The sequence below is a fragment of the Eptatretus burgeri genome, chromosome 8 (genome assembly GCF_056783735.1).
Source record: "Eptatretus burgeri isolate ZD-2024b chromosome 8, Ebu_testis_v1, whole genome shotgun sequence".
NCBI lineage: Eukaryota > Metazoa > Chordata > Myxini > Myxiniformes > Myxinidae > Eptatretus > Eptatretus burgeri.
The window spans coordinates 108540861-108552996 of NC_140968.1; the positions used below are offsets into that span (position 1 = coordinate 108540861).

The following is a 12136-nucleotide window of genomic DNA, read 5'->3' on the forward strand; positions in this document are numbered from 1 at the left end:
CGGAGAGGGACAGCTCTGATCTCAAACCCAGGTGTGTTGAGCTCATTAGCCTTGGTCGGCATTCTACCAAAATGGGGGGTAGAGGCACTATTTGTTGTCTTGAAGGGGACTAGTAAACCTCTCTCAGCCCTTTTTGTGCTGTGAAGAGACAAACTTCCTATATTTGTCTTGTTTCAGTGCAAGAGTCTGGTTGTTCTGTTTCGAGGAGCTTTAGTTTATCGTTATGTTCATGTACATTGAGCCCTGTGTTTGACAACCTAAGCCTGATCACTCTGAAGAGTACAGGTTAAAAACATGCTGCCGGTCATGGCGTACAGGATCCCAAACGTGATGGACATGCAATGAGAGGCTGATCTGTCAACAGGTGTAAAATGCTGGTGTAGCTGGACTGCCATGGACATGGCATGGAAGATGGCCCTTGAATATACTTCCGGTTGCTTTTCCGAGGCCATCAGGGTGCTTCTGCTTTGGCTAAGGGCTTGGGGTTCATTTGGGCTGCTGATGTCTCTCATTATGGACTTGTATGTGGCATGTAGATTGGTGAACTAATGGTCCTTTTTTTTTACTCCTCCTTCTTCATCTATATATTATAACACGATGACTATTCAATCCAATGAAACCAGGTCTCAACCTGCATTTCGAGTCCTGCCACCAAGGGTACCTAAAGTCTACGCCGGTAAGTATCTGCTATGCTAATATCAGGGGGGTTCATGACAATTTCTCCACCATACAATCCTTGAAAATGAACTCTCCAGATCTACTTGCTCTTTATGAAACTCGTCTCCACACTGAGGTGTTGTTTGAATCTTTTGCAGTGCCTGGCTACCATCCTCCATCGGTTTGATTTCCCACCTTCTCATGGTCTGTGTATTTAGGCAAAGGCCTCTCTACCACTTGGATGTGAAGTCTCCCTTGAATATACAACAAAAGAGTTTATGTGTTTCCGCCGAGCATGTTTGCATTCCACTGGCTACCTAGATTTTTTGTATTGCTCTCCATCATCGCCCAATTGTGCTATTTTCAATACTATCACTGATAGTATTGATATGGCACTGTCTCGACATCCAACTGCTGATATTATGGTCTTTGAAGACTTTCATGTTCATCACAACAAATGGTTAGTTCATGCTCACAGCACAGATGCTCCTGGTGTCAGTGCGTTTAACTTAGTCATGTCACATGACCTTAATCAGATCATTTCAGCTCCGACTCCGATTCCTGATCAAGATACTGATAACGGACCGGTTACTGATAATCTGATTACTGATAACAGAACAGACCGGTTACTGATAACAAGTTACTGATAATCCCTCAGACCGGAAAGCAGCAGCTTCTTCGCTCACTGCAGATCTAGGTAACATCACAAACTGGTCCAACATGTGGAACATGTCTTTCAATCCGAACAAATCTCACACTCTCACTATGTCTCTCCAAAAGGACCGTTTGAACCCCACCCCCATCTGCTTTCGCAACAATCCACTGGAAGAAGTCCTTTCTTTCAAGCTTCTGAGTCTCACGATCTGCCATGATCTTTCCTGGGAAAGCCACATTTCCAACCTGGCCTCCAAAGCCAGTTGCCAACTGGGAATCCTCCATCGTGCAAAGTCCTTCCTCGGCCCACCTGAGCTCTTGACCACATACAAAGCTTTCGTCCGCAGCCTGATGGAGTCCTGCTCTCCCCTCTGGGCTGGTGCACCTGCTTCCAACCTTTCTCTGCTTCACGCTATGGAAACCAAGGCATTTCAGATCATTGGCATCTCCCATGATGAGGCTGAGTTTTTGGGCCTCTCACTCTCTCACCGCAGGCAGGTTGGTCGTCTTTCTGTCTTCTACCATCTACTCTGGTATCGCCCCCCTGCTGTGTCTGCGATTTGTCCCCACCATATTTCCACAGGGCGCTCGAGGTCCGCCAACAACCCCCTTCTGGTAAAACTACCAAAATCATGAATCACTGCTCACCTTCACTCTTTCATTCCTCTCTTTTCCCGGCTTTGGAATAAACTCCCTCACTCTGTTCAATCCCATTCTTCCCTCCAGGCCTTCAAAACAGCTGTTCTCCACCACCTCTTATCGTCCCCCATCCAAATCATCATTTCTACCCCCGTTAATCCACCCCAAACCCACCTCCATCAAATTCCCTGCTTTCCTTCCTGAAAGTCCCTGTAATGTCCATCTTGTTTTCCCTGTGTATCCCACCCCATCCTTCACTCTTCCACAGATCTCCTAATGTCTCTGTTCCACACTGTTTTGTCCATCCCACTCCCGCCCCTCTTGTCTCATGCCCCCCTTGATGTCCATTGTGTGTTAGATCTCATACGAGCCTCGACAAGGTATACAAAAAAAAACAGTTCTTTTTGTGATCTATTTTTGTGCTAAAATCCTGGGGATTGTACTGCAAAAATTATACACCCCTCTGAGAAACTGATCATGTTAACATCAAAATTCAGGTTTCTCACTCCTCACCATCAACTGTTGTTCATTCTGTCCATCGAACTGTCTTCCAATATAGCAAGGCTCACTGGGACACCTTGCGTTCTTTTCTTGCCGATGATCACTGGAACTAAGTCCTTTACCACAACCCATCTGAAGCTGCCAAGGAAGTTACTGAGTGGATCCATGTTGGTATGGACCTCTTTATCTCTTCGTGGACCTACCAAGTGAAACCACACTCGCAGCTATGTTTCACTACCATCACCCATCGCAATCACTTTTTCAATCAGTATCATCGTGTTGACTCATGTGAGGCACATCACTTGTTTCACCTTGCAAGCAACCACTGTAAACGAGTATTAGAGAATGCTAAGCGGCAGTATGCAGAATTTGTTTGAGATTTTATTTCAAACTAGAAGGGCACTCGGTGGAGTGCATCCCTCCGCCACACAATGCCTGATCCACAAGAACATATTTGGCCCAATACATTTTTGAAATATCATGCAACATATCGATTTTGGCCGTATCTCTCAATGGTGAAGAATCACATTAAAGATTAAATAATTCTCATATCCAGATCCAGATTCGGATCTTCACCAAAATTGAATAAATTTGTCCGTGCCACACACCCAACATGTCCAAGTTTCGTCTGAATCCGTCCACAACTTTTTGAGAAATCGTGCTATATATCATTTTTGTCCCCTTCTCTCAATGGTGAAGAAACACTGAAAAAATTCTAGTCGTCGGATCCGGATCCGGATCTTCAGCAAAATCTAATCAGTTTGTTCTTGTCACACACCCAACCTGTCCACAAAATTTCATCCGGATCCGTCCACAACTTTTTGAGATATCCTGCACACAAACAAACAAAGAAACAGACAGAAAAGGGTGAAAACATAACCTCCTTCACCTTTGGTGGCAGAGTTAATAAATGGCTAGGTTCCAGAGATTTTTGGAGAATTCCTCACTGCATTCTTGACTGAAATCCATCACCGATTCCTGCCCTCTGCAATGGCTCTGAAGTCCTTCCCTCTCAATACCAGGCTTTCCACCATCATCATCACACCCAGGAAAGTTGCTGAGATTATTTAAGGGCTTGACATTTCAAAATCTACTGGATCAGATCGAATCCCTGCAATTGCTTTGAAGATGTGTTCACCTGAACTGTCTTCTGTTCTTTCAAAATTGTATCACTTGTGTTTGTCAAGGTTTGTGTTTCCACATAGCTGGAAGCAGGCTTCTGTAGTCCCTGTCTTTGAAAGGCTCCGGCGAGAAATCTGATAATTCCAACTATCGGCATATTAGCCTTATACCCATTATAATCAAAGGGTATGAATCTCTGATCAAACGGCAACTCATGACTCATCTGGAAACCCACAACCTCCTAATTGATGTCCAGTATGGCTTTGGACATTCAAGGTCTCATGGTAATGTTCTGTCCTGAGTCACTGAACACGTGAATAGGGCTTTGGATCATCGTGGAGAAGCCAGGGTTGTTGCTCTCGACATCTCGAAGACTTTTGACAAAGTGTGGCAAAAGGGACTCATCTATAAGCTAAAATCACATGGCATATCTGGAGAATTGCTTGATTCACCACAGGGATCAGATCGAGTCAATGATTTGCAGGATATTTAATTTATGCTTGGCACTTTGCTATGCTTGGTCAACGGCATGGACTTCCTTTCATTTTGGATCTGATCAGGTTACATCGTTACATAGCCTCAAATCGATGAATGTATTGAAGACAACACATGCAACAAGCTCTTAACATCAATCTTTTCAAGCTGAAATGCTACCACGAGACAAAAATCGATGCGACCGAGCACATGGTCAATGTCTGAGGTTCTTCAGTGGCGTTTGTCTTCACTCATGGTTATGGTTTTCATATTGCCAAATTCAACATCAAAAGAGAGCAAGTGTTTTGTTTTGTTTTGTATCCCTTGTTGAGGCTCGTATGAGAGCTAACACACAACGCACAGCAAGAGGGGGCAGGAGACAAGAGGGGTTGAAGTGGAAAGGACAAAACAGTGGGGAACAGGGACATTGGGAGATCTGTGGAAGGGACAGGGATGGGGTGGGGAAAACAGAATATACAAGATGGACATTTCAGGGACTTTCAGGAAGGAAAGCAGGCAATTTGAAGGAGGTGGGTTTGTGGTGGATTAACAGGGGAAGAAAAGATTGAGGTTTCGGATGGGGGACGATAAGACGTGGTGGTGAGTAGCTATTTTGAAGACCTGGAGGGAAGAATGGGATTGAAGAGAGTGTGGGAGTTTATTCCAAAGGTGCGAAAAAAAGAGGAATGAAACAGTGAAGGTGAGCAGTGATTCGTGATTTTGGTAGTTTTACCAGAAGGAGGTTGTTGGTGGACTTTGAGCGCCCTGTGGAAATATGGTGGGGACAAATCACAGACACAGCAGGGGGGGGGGAGACCAGAGAGGAGACGGTAGAAGACAGAAAGACCACCGACCTTCCTGCGGTGAGCGTGAGAGGCCCAAAACCTCAGCCTCATCGTGAGATGCCAATGATCCAAAATACCTTGATTTCCACAGCGTGAAGCCGAGAAAGGTGGGAGGCAGGAGCACTAGCCCAGAGGAGAAAGCAGTACTCCATCAGGCTGTGGACGAAAGCTTTGTATTTGGTCAGGAGCTCAGGTGGGCCGAGGAAGGACTTTGCACGACGGAGGATTCCCAGTCGGCAATTGCCTTTGGAGGCCAGGTTGGAAATGGGGCTTTCCCAGGAAAGATCATGGCAGATTGCGAGACCCAGAAGCTTGAAAGAAAGGACTTCTTCCAGAGGATTGTTGAGAAAGTGGATGGGGGTGGGTGGGGGGGGGGGTTCCAAACGATCCTTTCAGAGACATCATGAGAGTGTGAGATTTGTCCAGATTGAAAGACATGTTTCACGTGTTGGACCAGTTTGTGATTTTATCCCAATCTGCAGTGAGTGAAGAAGCTGCTGCTTGCCGGTCTGAGGGATGACAGATGGTACGGCAGAGGGTAGAGTCATCAGAAAAGAGATAAAGAGGATTTTTCAGAGAGTCGGAGAGATCGTTGATGAAAACCAGAAAAAGAACAGGGCCCAGAACCCTGCCTTGAGGAACTCCAGCCTGGACAGGAAGAAGGGTTTACTAAGTTTGAGCTCTTTTATGGCCAAATAGTTCTTCATACACCAGCTTCAACGGAAGAGTCTGACTCTTTGAAGGCATGACTGGCTGACTTTGCATATGCACCCTGTTGTACGCCAAATGATGTGTCTGACTTTCACATGCAATGTGAATGTCTGGCAGCTGTGCGAGCTGTTGTTTTAGCAATTTTTGTGTACGGAGTTAAAGGGCTCGGCCATATTTATGTACAACTAAAATGGCCGCCAGTCTACAAGTCAGCCATCTTTGATAAGATCACAAAATAAAGTGAGGTTCATGTGTTTGCCATCACGTACTGTGCTTGTGTCAGATATGAACAAAATCGGACCATGCGTGTCTGAGAAATGGTTGAGGACGTGTTTGACACTGGGTACTTTTACAACTAAAATGGCCGCCAGTCAGCCGTCTTTGAAATCACAAAACAAAATGATGTGCATAATTACGTACACCATCATTTGTTGTCTTTGTGCCAAGTATGAATAAAATCGGTCCATTCCATTATTTAAGAAAGGATCCAGAGAAGAATTGGGAAACTATAGACCTGTTAGTTTGACTTCAGTTATGGGGAAGGTGTTGGAGACATTAATTAAGGACCAGATGAGGAACCATTTAAACAAAAATAAAGTAATGAAAGGTTGTCAGCATGGGTTTACCAAAGGTAGTTCCTGTTTAACAAATATTTTGGAGTGCTATGAAGCAGTGTCTGATTGGGTGGATGATGGAAAGGCAGTGGACATGGTATATCTAGAGTGTAAGAAGGCATTTGATAAGGTACCACTTCGGAGGTTGTTAGCCAAAGTGAGGGCTTGTGGAGTGGCTGGTCAGGTAGCTAATTGGATTGCAAACTGGCTTCGTGATAGGAAGAAAAAAGTGGCTGTTAGTGGGAGGATGTCTTGCTGGGAGGATGTAAGTAGTGGGGTCCCTCAGGGATCAGTACTCGGACCATTACTGTACATTATTTACATCAACGATTTGGATAATGGGGTAAATGGAAATCGAGACCAAATCAATAAGCCCCCGTTTCGGCCTAAGTCCAACAGGAGCTAAAAATGCAAAAGGGTGGAGGGATGTTTCTCCAAAAAGTATGTAAACAAGGTACAGATGGTCACAATAAATTATCATGTGAAACCATCCCTCCATCTATGCTTGAATAATGGTTGTCCATAGATAAGTCACTGTGTGTGCATGTGCGTGTGTGTGTGTGTGTGTGTGTGTGTGTGTGTGTGTGTGTGTATGTGTGTGTGTGCGTGTGTGTGTGTGCGTGCGTGACACCTGCGATACTTTGACACCTAGTAGGTACTCGTTCCATCTCCTGAAACCCACCCACGTGTGGAAATAGCAGCCAACAACATCTTGCACGCACATGCACATGCACATGCACATGCACATGCACATACACACATACAGTATGTGCAAGCGCACGGACATATATATATATATATATATATATATATATATATATATATATATATATATATATATATATATATATATATATATATATAAATATATATATATATATATATATATATATATATATAACAAGAAATGTGAGTGTGTGTGTGTCTCCATAACTCAAAAACCATGAAACCTATCAGCCTGAAACTTTGCATGCATATTCAGGGAACTCCAAAGAAGTGCAAGAGTGAAAATTGTGTCTTTGGGCTAATTAAAACACCCCTTTTGAAGAGAATTAACGGCCTTATTTAATTACATATTTTATCAGGCGCATCCTCGGCCACCTCACTCTCGATGGGGTCTTAAGGAGCATCCTCAGTTTCCTCATTGGGGTCTTAATTCATCATTTTGTTCGGCCTGTATAACAATACCTTGAGTTGGAACAGGCCACAATGGTTTATTAACGATGAAGCAATCAAAATGATTTTCTCCACTCTCCTCACTCGTATCATCGAATGCCTCATATACATACCCACAAATTGCTGCATACACCGCCTTTTTAAGTGCTATAGTTTTCTAATTAGGAACTTGGAGCGATTTAATGCATTATATGATGCAATTTTTCACGATCTACTCTCACGGACTAATTCAAGTATATAATTTGAGTTTGTAGGATCAGGTCAAGTGGACTAAATAACTCGAAATCTGGAGTGGAATTTGAAAATGCTTATAAATCGCCGATGTTTAGTTTTTGCGGGTATGTGCCATCACCGATTAGCTTGCTATCACTTGCCAAGCCAGCCATTCCTTATCAACCATTGCTTGAGTGCGTAAGCCACTTGCCGAGCACCCTACAGTCAATAGTGGTACAGTTATTGTCCTGATCGGGATGGACAGTTGGCAGTTGCTCCAAGGTAGTACACATGGGTAGATTTGGATATGTAAAGGGACTCTCTGTGGGTGTGTGTGCATGCTTGGTTACGAGCGCCGTGGTGGCAAAGTTTCATCCCGTATCTTATGACGATGATGGGTGGTGGAGGTTTGAACTTTTAACATCAGCAGTGTATGAGCGATCAACTTTTTATTTGGCCTCGTGGTTGTTGCTAAAGCAGTTGGTTATTTTATTTGAATCGGGTGTGCTTCACAAAGGTTATATAGTTTGTCTTTGTGAGTTTCACAAAGATTATCAAAATGCCCTCTCTCTCTGTATCTGGGTGTGTCGGGGTGACGATTATGTCCGGGCGGTGTTCGTTTGTCTCTGGACGTGTTCGGGTGGTGTTCGTTTGTCTCCGGATGTGTCCGGGCGGTGTTCATTTGTCTCCGGACGGTGTTCGTTTGTCTCTGGACGTGGCCGGGCGGTGTTCGTTTGTCTCTGGGCGGTGTTTGTTTGTCTCCGGACGTGTCCGGGCGGTGTTTGTTTGTCTCCGGACGTGTCCGGGCGGTGTTTGTCTCTGGACGTGTCCAGGAGGTGTTTGTCTCCAGATGGTGTTTATCAGCGAAGCGATGGGTGGTAATGGAATAATCTATCTTGAATGGAAGTCTGAACTAGCAACAGAAAGCTCCCAACGTGTTCTGCATTTATTGTGAAACTTAAATAGAACTACAGTGAAGATATTGAGACATTTTCATTATGTATAAATCTGTATATGTCAGCTGAAGGTCACACATAAAATACATTATTAACCAATTCTGGCAATGGCGAATTTCTTGAGCATTGTTTTTATAATTAATTGCAGCACACATTAATGACTGATATATAAGTATTTAGCATTCGCAGTGTAAAACAAACAAACAACCCCCCCCCCAAAAAAAAAACACATAAGCTTTGACCTTCACTGTATGGTTTTGTGCATACCTTGAGTAACCTCTGCAGCTGCTCTACATCCCAATCACGCAGAAAATAAAGGCAGGTCCGTGGGTGATGAGCATGCAATCCCTTTCCTTGGCAGTTCACACCCCGAACAGCATGACATGCCTTGCAGACAGAGAAATAGAATGCTAATACAGAGTTTGAAAAGGATCAGTGAAGTTGAAACTTAACACACACTTTGTGTACAAAAAGATAAATCTTTCAGAGAAAAGTGTTTGTTGTGAGCTGGTGGCTATCTCACTTGAGCGAGTCGATGATGCCTGCAAGTAAGCAAGCACACATTTTAATTTTAAAATTACCAAACACATGAAACAAAAGTATTTTGTTCAGATTGAATTATTATTTTTGTTCAGTAGTATATTATTTTTGAAACAGTTACTTTGGAAACAGTTTATTAGTTGGTCTCCCAATGCACCTCAAAATATAGGCAAGAAACAGGTGAGACCAATTTATGCTGCTTGATAAAGCTTGGGAAAAATAATTTTAAAAAAAGCAAAAAAAGAGTTCAGCTTCTTTCGTAATTCTTTCAGGGTGAGTGATGACAGAGTTGTTGGGGTGTTTCAGGGCAGTAATGTGAGGTAAGAAAAACTTAGATTTAAAATAATAAGAAAATGCGTTGGTGCATCCGGAAGGTTGAGGTGCGGAAAGTGCAATATTGTTCGCGCTCCTTGGATTTGATTGTCAATTATATTGTTAAGGAAACATTCTTCTCCCACAGTCTCAGTTTTTGTTGGGGGGCAGAGTGGGTTTTTAAATTTGTTTGAATCTGCAAGATTTATTTTTCGAACTGAACCTTGATTGTATGTTCCTCTTGCGTGGTTCAGAAGCAATACTGTTGACCAAACCCTCTAATTTGGGCCTTTTTGTTGTCCGCCATAATCGTTGATATGTAAACTGGGACTTACAATTAAGCAAGCAAGATCACACACTTCTCAAGGCACCCTTAGTGGGTGGGTTATCCAAAACGGTGACATTTTGTTTGCAATACGAGTGACAATTTGGAACCACCTGTAAATGGTGGATCATAGTAATCAGGCTGGTGGTCAGAGAAACCAGGAGAAATTCCTGTGGTAGTGGAGAGATTGGTGAAAAGTGAATTTACATTGAACCGATCGAACCTAGCTTGGGAAATCTGATTATTAGGAACCTTACACCATGTAAATTGATGGATAGTAGGATTTTGCAAATGATAGTAGGAGATCATGGAGCCCAAAGTCCCTTACTGGAACATCTAACAGTTTGACAGGTCCAGGATGGGGTTCTGCATCATTCCGGTCCTGATTCGGTTGCAGAATGTTGTTAAAAACACCCCACCTTATGATGCACCTTTGCAGATCAAATTTCCTCACGTAAGGTCCTAATCCATCATCAAAGGCTGATTAGTCTGTGCTATTTGAAGAATTATATTTTGACCCAGAATTATATTTTGATCAAAGTTGCGAAGGGCAGAAATGGGGGTTTAACAGAAACGCAACAGAGTGAGAATTTGAAATCTCTAAAATAACCTGTTCTCCTCGTAATTTGGTTCCATTCGGCACGAAACGTTGGAGCAGTGTGAGTTTCCTGCAGAAAGACTACATCGAGGTCTTTCTGAATCACAAGATTAACCACTTGAAGTTTTTGTGACTGGCTCGCACTACCAACAACTAACAATGTACTTTTTGAGTCGACTACATTGAGGTTCAGCAAAGTAATGGTCACCATGCCAGCGAACAATGTTCCTCATCATATCAATGAACCCATGCAGGTCAGCAAAGAGATCTTTTATATCATAGTGTAGTAGATAGTAGAAAAATCGTGCAAATTATGATACAAGGCATCAAATTAGGCATTTCTGTTCTGCAGGGCTTTCTGATCAAATCTGCCCGATTGGCCATTTTAAAATCCAAGATGGCGGCCATTTTTCAAGATGGCCACCAAGTTAGCCTCCCGAAGTTGACTTTTTGCTTAGAAGTATTTGTAGTTGTCTGATTTCCATGATCTAAGTGTGGATTCCTATGTTTTCAAGCCTGCTGGAGTGGATTTTCCTGTTTTTTAAAGCCCCCTGACACACACTTTTTCTGATTTTGCACATTTGTTTATGATTTTCATACATTTGCATGACTTAACATGTATGTAGTAGTAGCTACTTATGCATGGGGTGTAGGGGTGTAGTGTTAGAGGTAGTACCTTTGTTTCAGCAGTCAGCCACATCCCTTGGATGGACTACTGGCACGGGTCCTCATCACTGGCCCAACTCTCATCTATGGCTCCAAGAAGTTGCTAGTGCACGGCATCGGCCACACCCTGGTAAACCACGTTGGCTCGCAGGCTAAACTAGATGAGGGTAGCACACAGAAGGTCTCTGCGTGTGATGGAGTACATCTAGCTCCAAATTTTCGAAATGCACGAAGTTGATGAAACAGATGTGCTGATTGAATCCAGGCCACTTACCAGTCATTTAATCAACATTTCCAGTTGATCGCCAAGTTAGAATTTCTTGAAGGAGTGATTGTCGGACACTACCAAGGCACATTGGTGGCATCACTGCTGTGAAACTCAGCATGGGATTCAGTGTCAGCAAAGTAGGAATTGTATGTTGGCATCATTGCTGGCATCATACTGCAACAACTTACTAGCGTCTCAAATATTGCCTAATCAACCCCGGATCAGTTAGGCAGCCGCACCTGAATCAACAGGACGTGCCAGCACGGGAGAGCCGAGCCAAGGATAACGGGGTTTTAGTTATCTGGATAGTGTACAGATCTCACAGGACTTATGACACTGGATGAACGATCGGACTAGGTGTAGGGCAGATGCATAAACTTAGTTGTATCCCATACAGCAAAGTGTCCATTATACATGTACAGGGTAGTAAAAGGATAAACCCTCAACCCTGAACGTCATACTGGCCATGGATGCGAGTTCTATTGGTAAATCATGGAACACTGTCTGGACCAAGTGTTGCCTATGTCAGGAGGTTAAGAAAGAAGATCTAAAGTCCCCCCAGGCCAATCCTGCCAAAAGAGGAGATGATGGGTATATGAACTTGGCAAGGAATATTCCTCTGTTTCACTCACTCAATGCATAACCAACCAGGCAACCATCTCCAGTCCAGACATGAGCAGTCCCGCTGAATGGGGATGGACACAGAAAGGAGAGATGTGGCAGATATATTGGACAACACTACCCACTATTGCAGCCAGCTGTCAGGAACTGACCAAGTGTTCCTGTAAGAAAGGTTGCAACCGGAGATGCAAGTGCTTTCAGTCAGGGCTCCCCTGCACAGCACTCTGCAGCTGCATACATGGAC

General features: G+C 43.6%; 1 protein-coding gene across 4 annotated transcripts in view; it reads right to left on the bottom strand.

The window, feature by feature from the left end:
* Positions 1-12136, bottom strand: part of RNF31 (ring finger protein 31) — a 155504-nt gene that overhangs the window by 63591 nt on the left and 79777 nt on the right. For 3 of the 4 annotated variants that reach the window (XR_015061278.1, XM_085893481.1, XM_085893482.1), the window contains exon 9: positions 8830-8949. Coding sequence is in view for 2 of the 4 variants with exons in the window: in XM_085893481.1 (XP_085749607.1) it covers positions 8830-8949 (120 nt within the window). In the remaining 2 variants the exon portion in view is untranslated. Of the gene's footprint in view, positions 1-8827; positions 8950-12136 lie in introns of those variants that run through there. The other variant, XM_085893483.1, reaches the window with a different exon arrangement.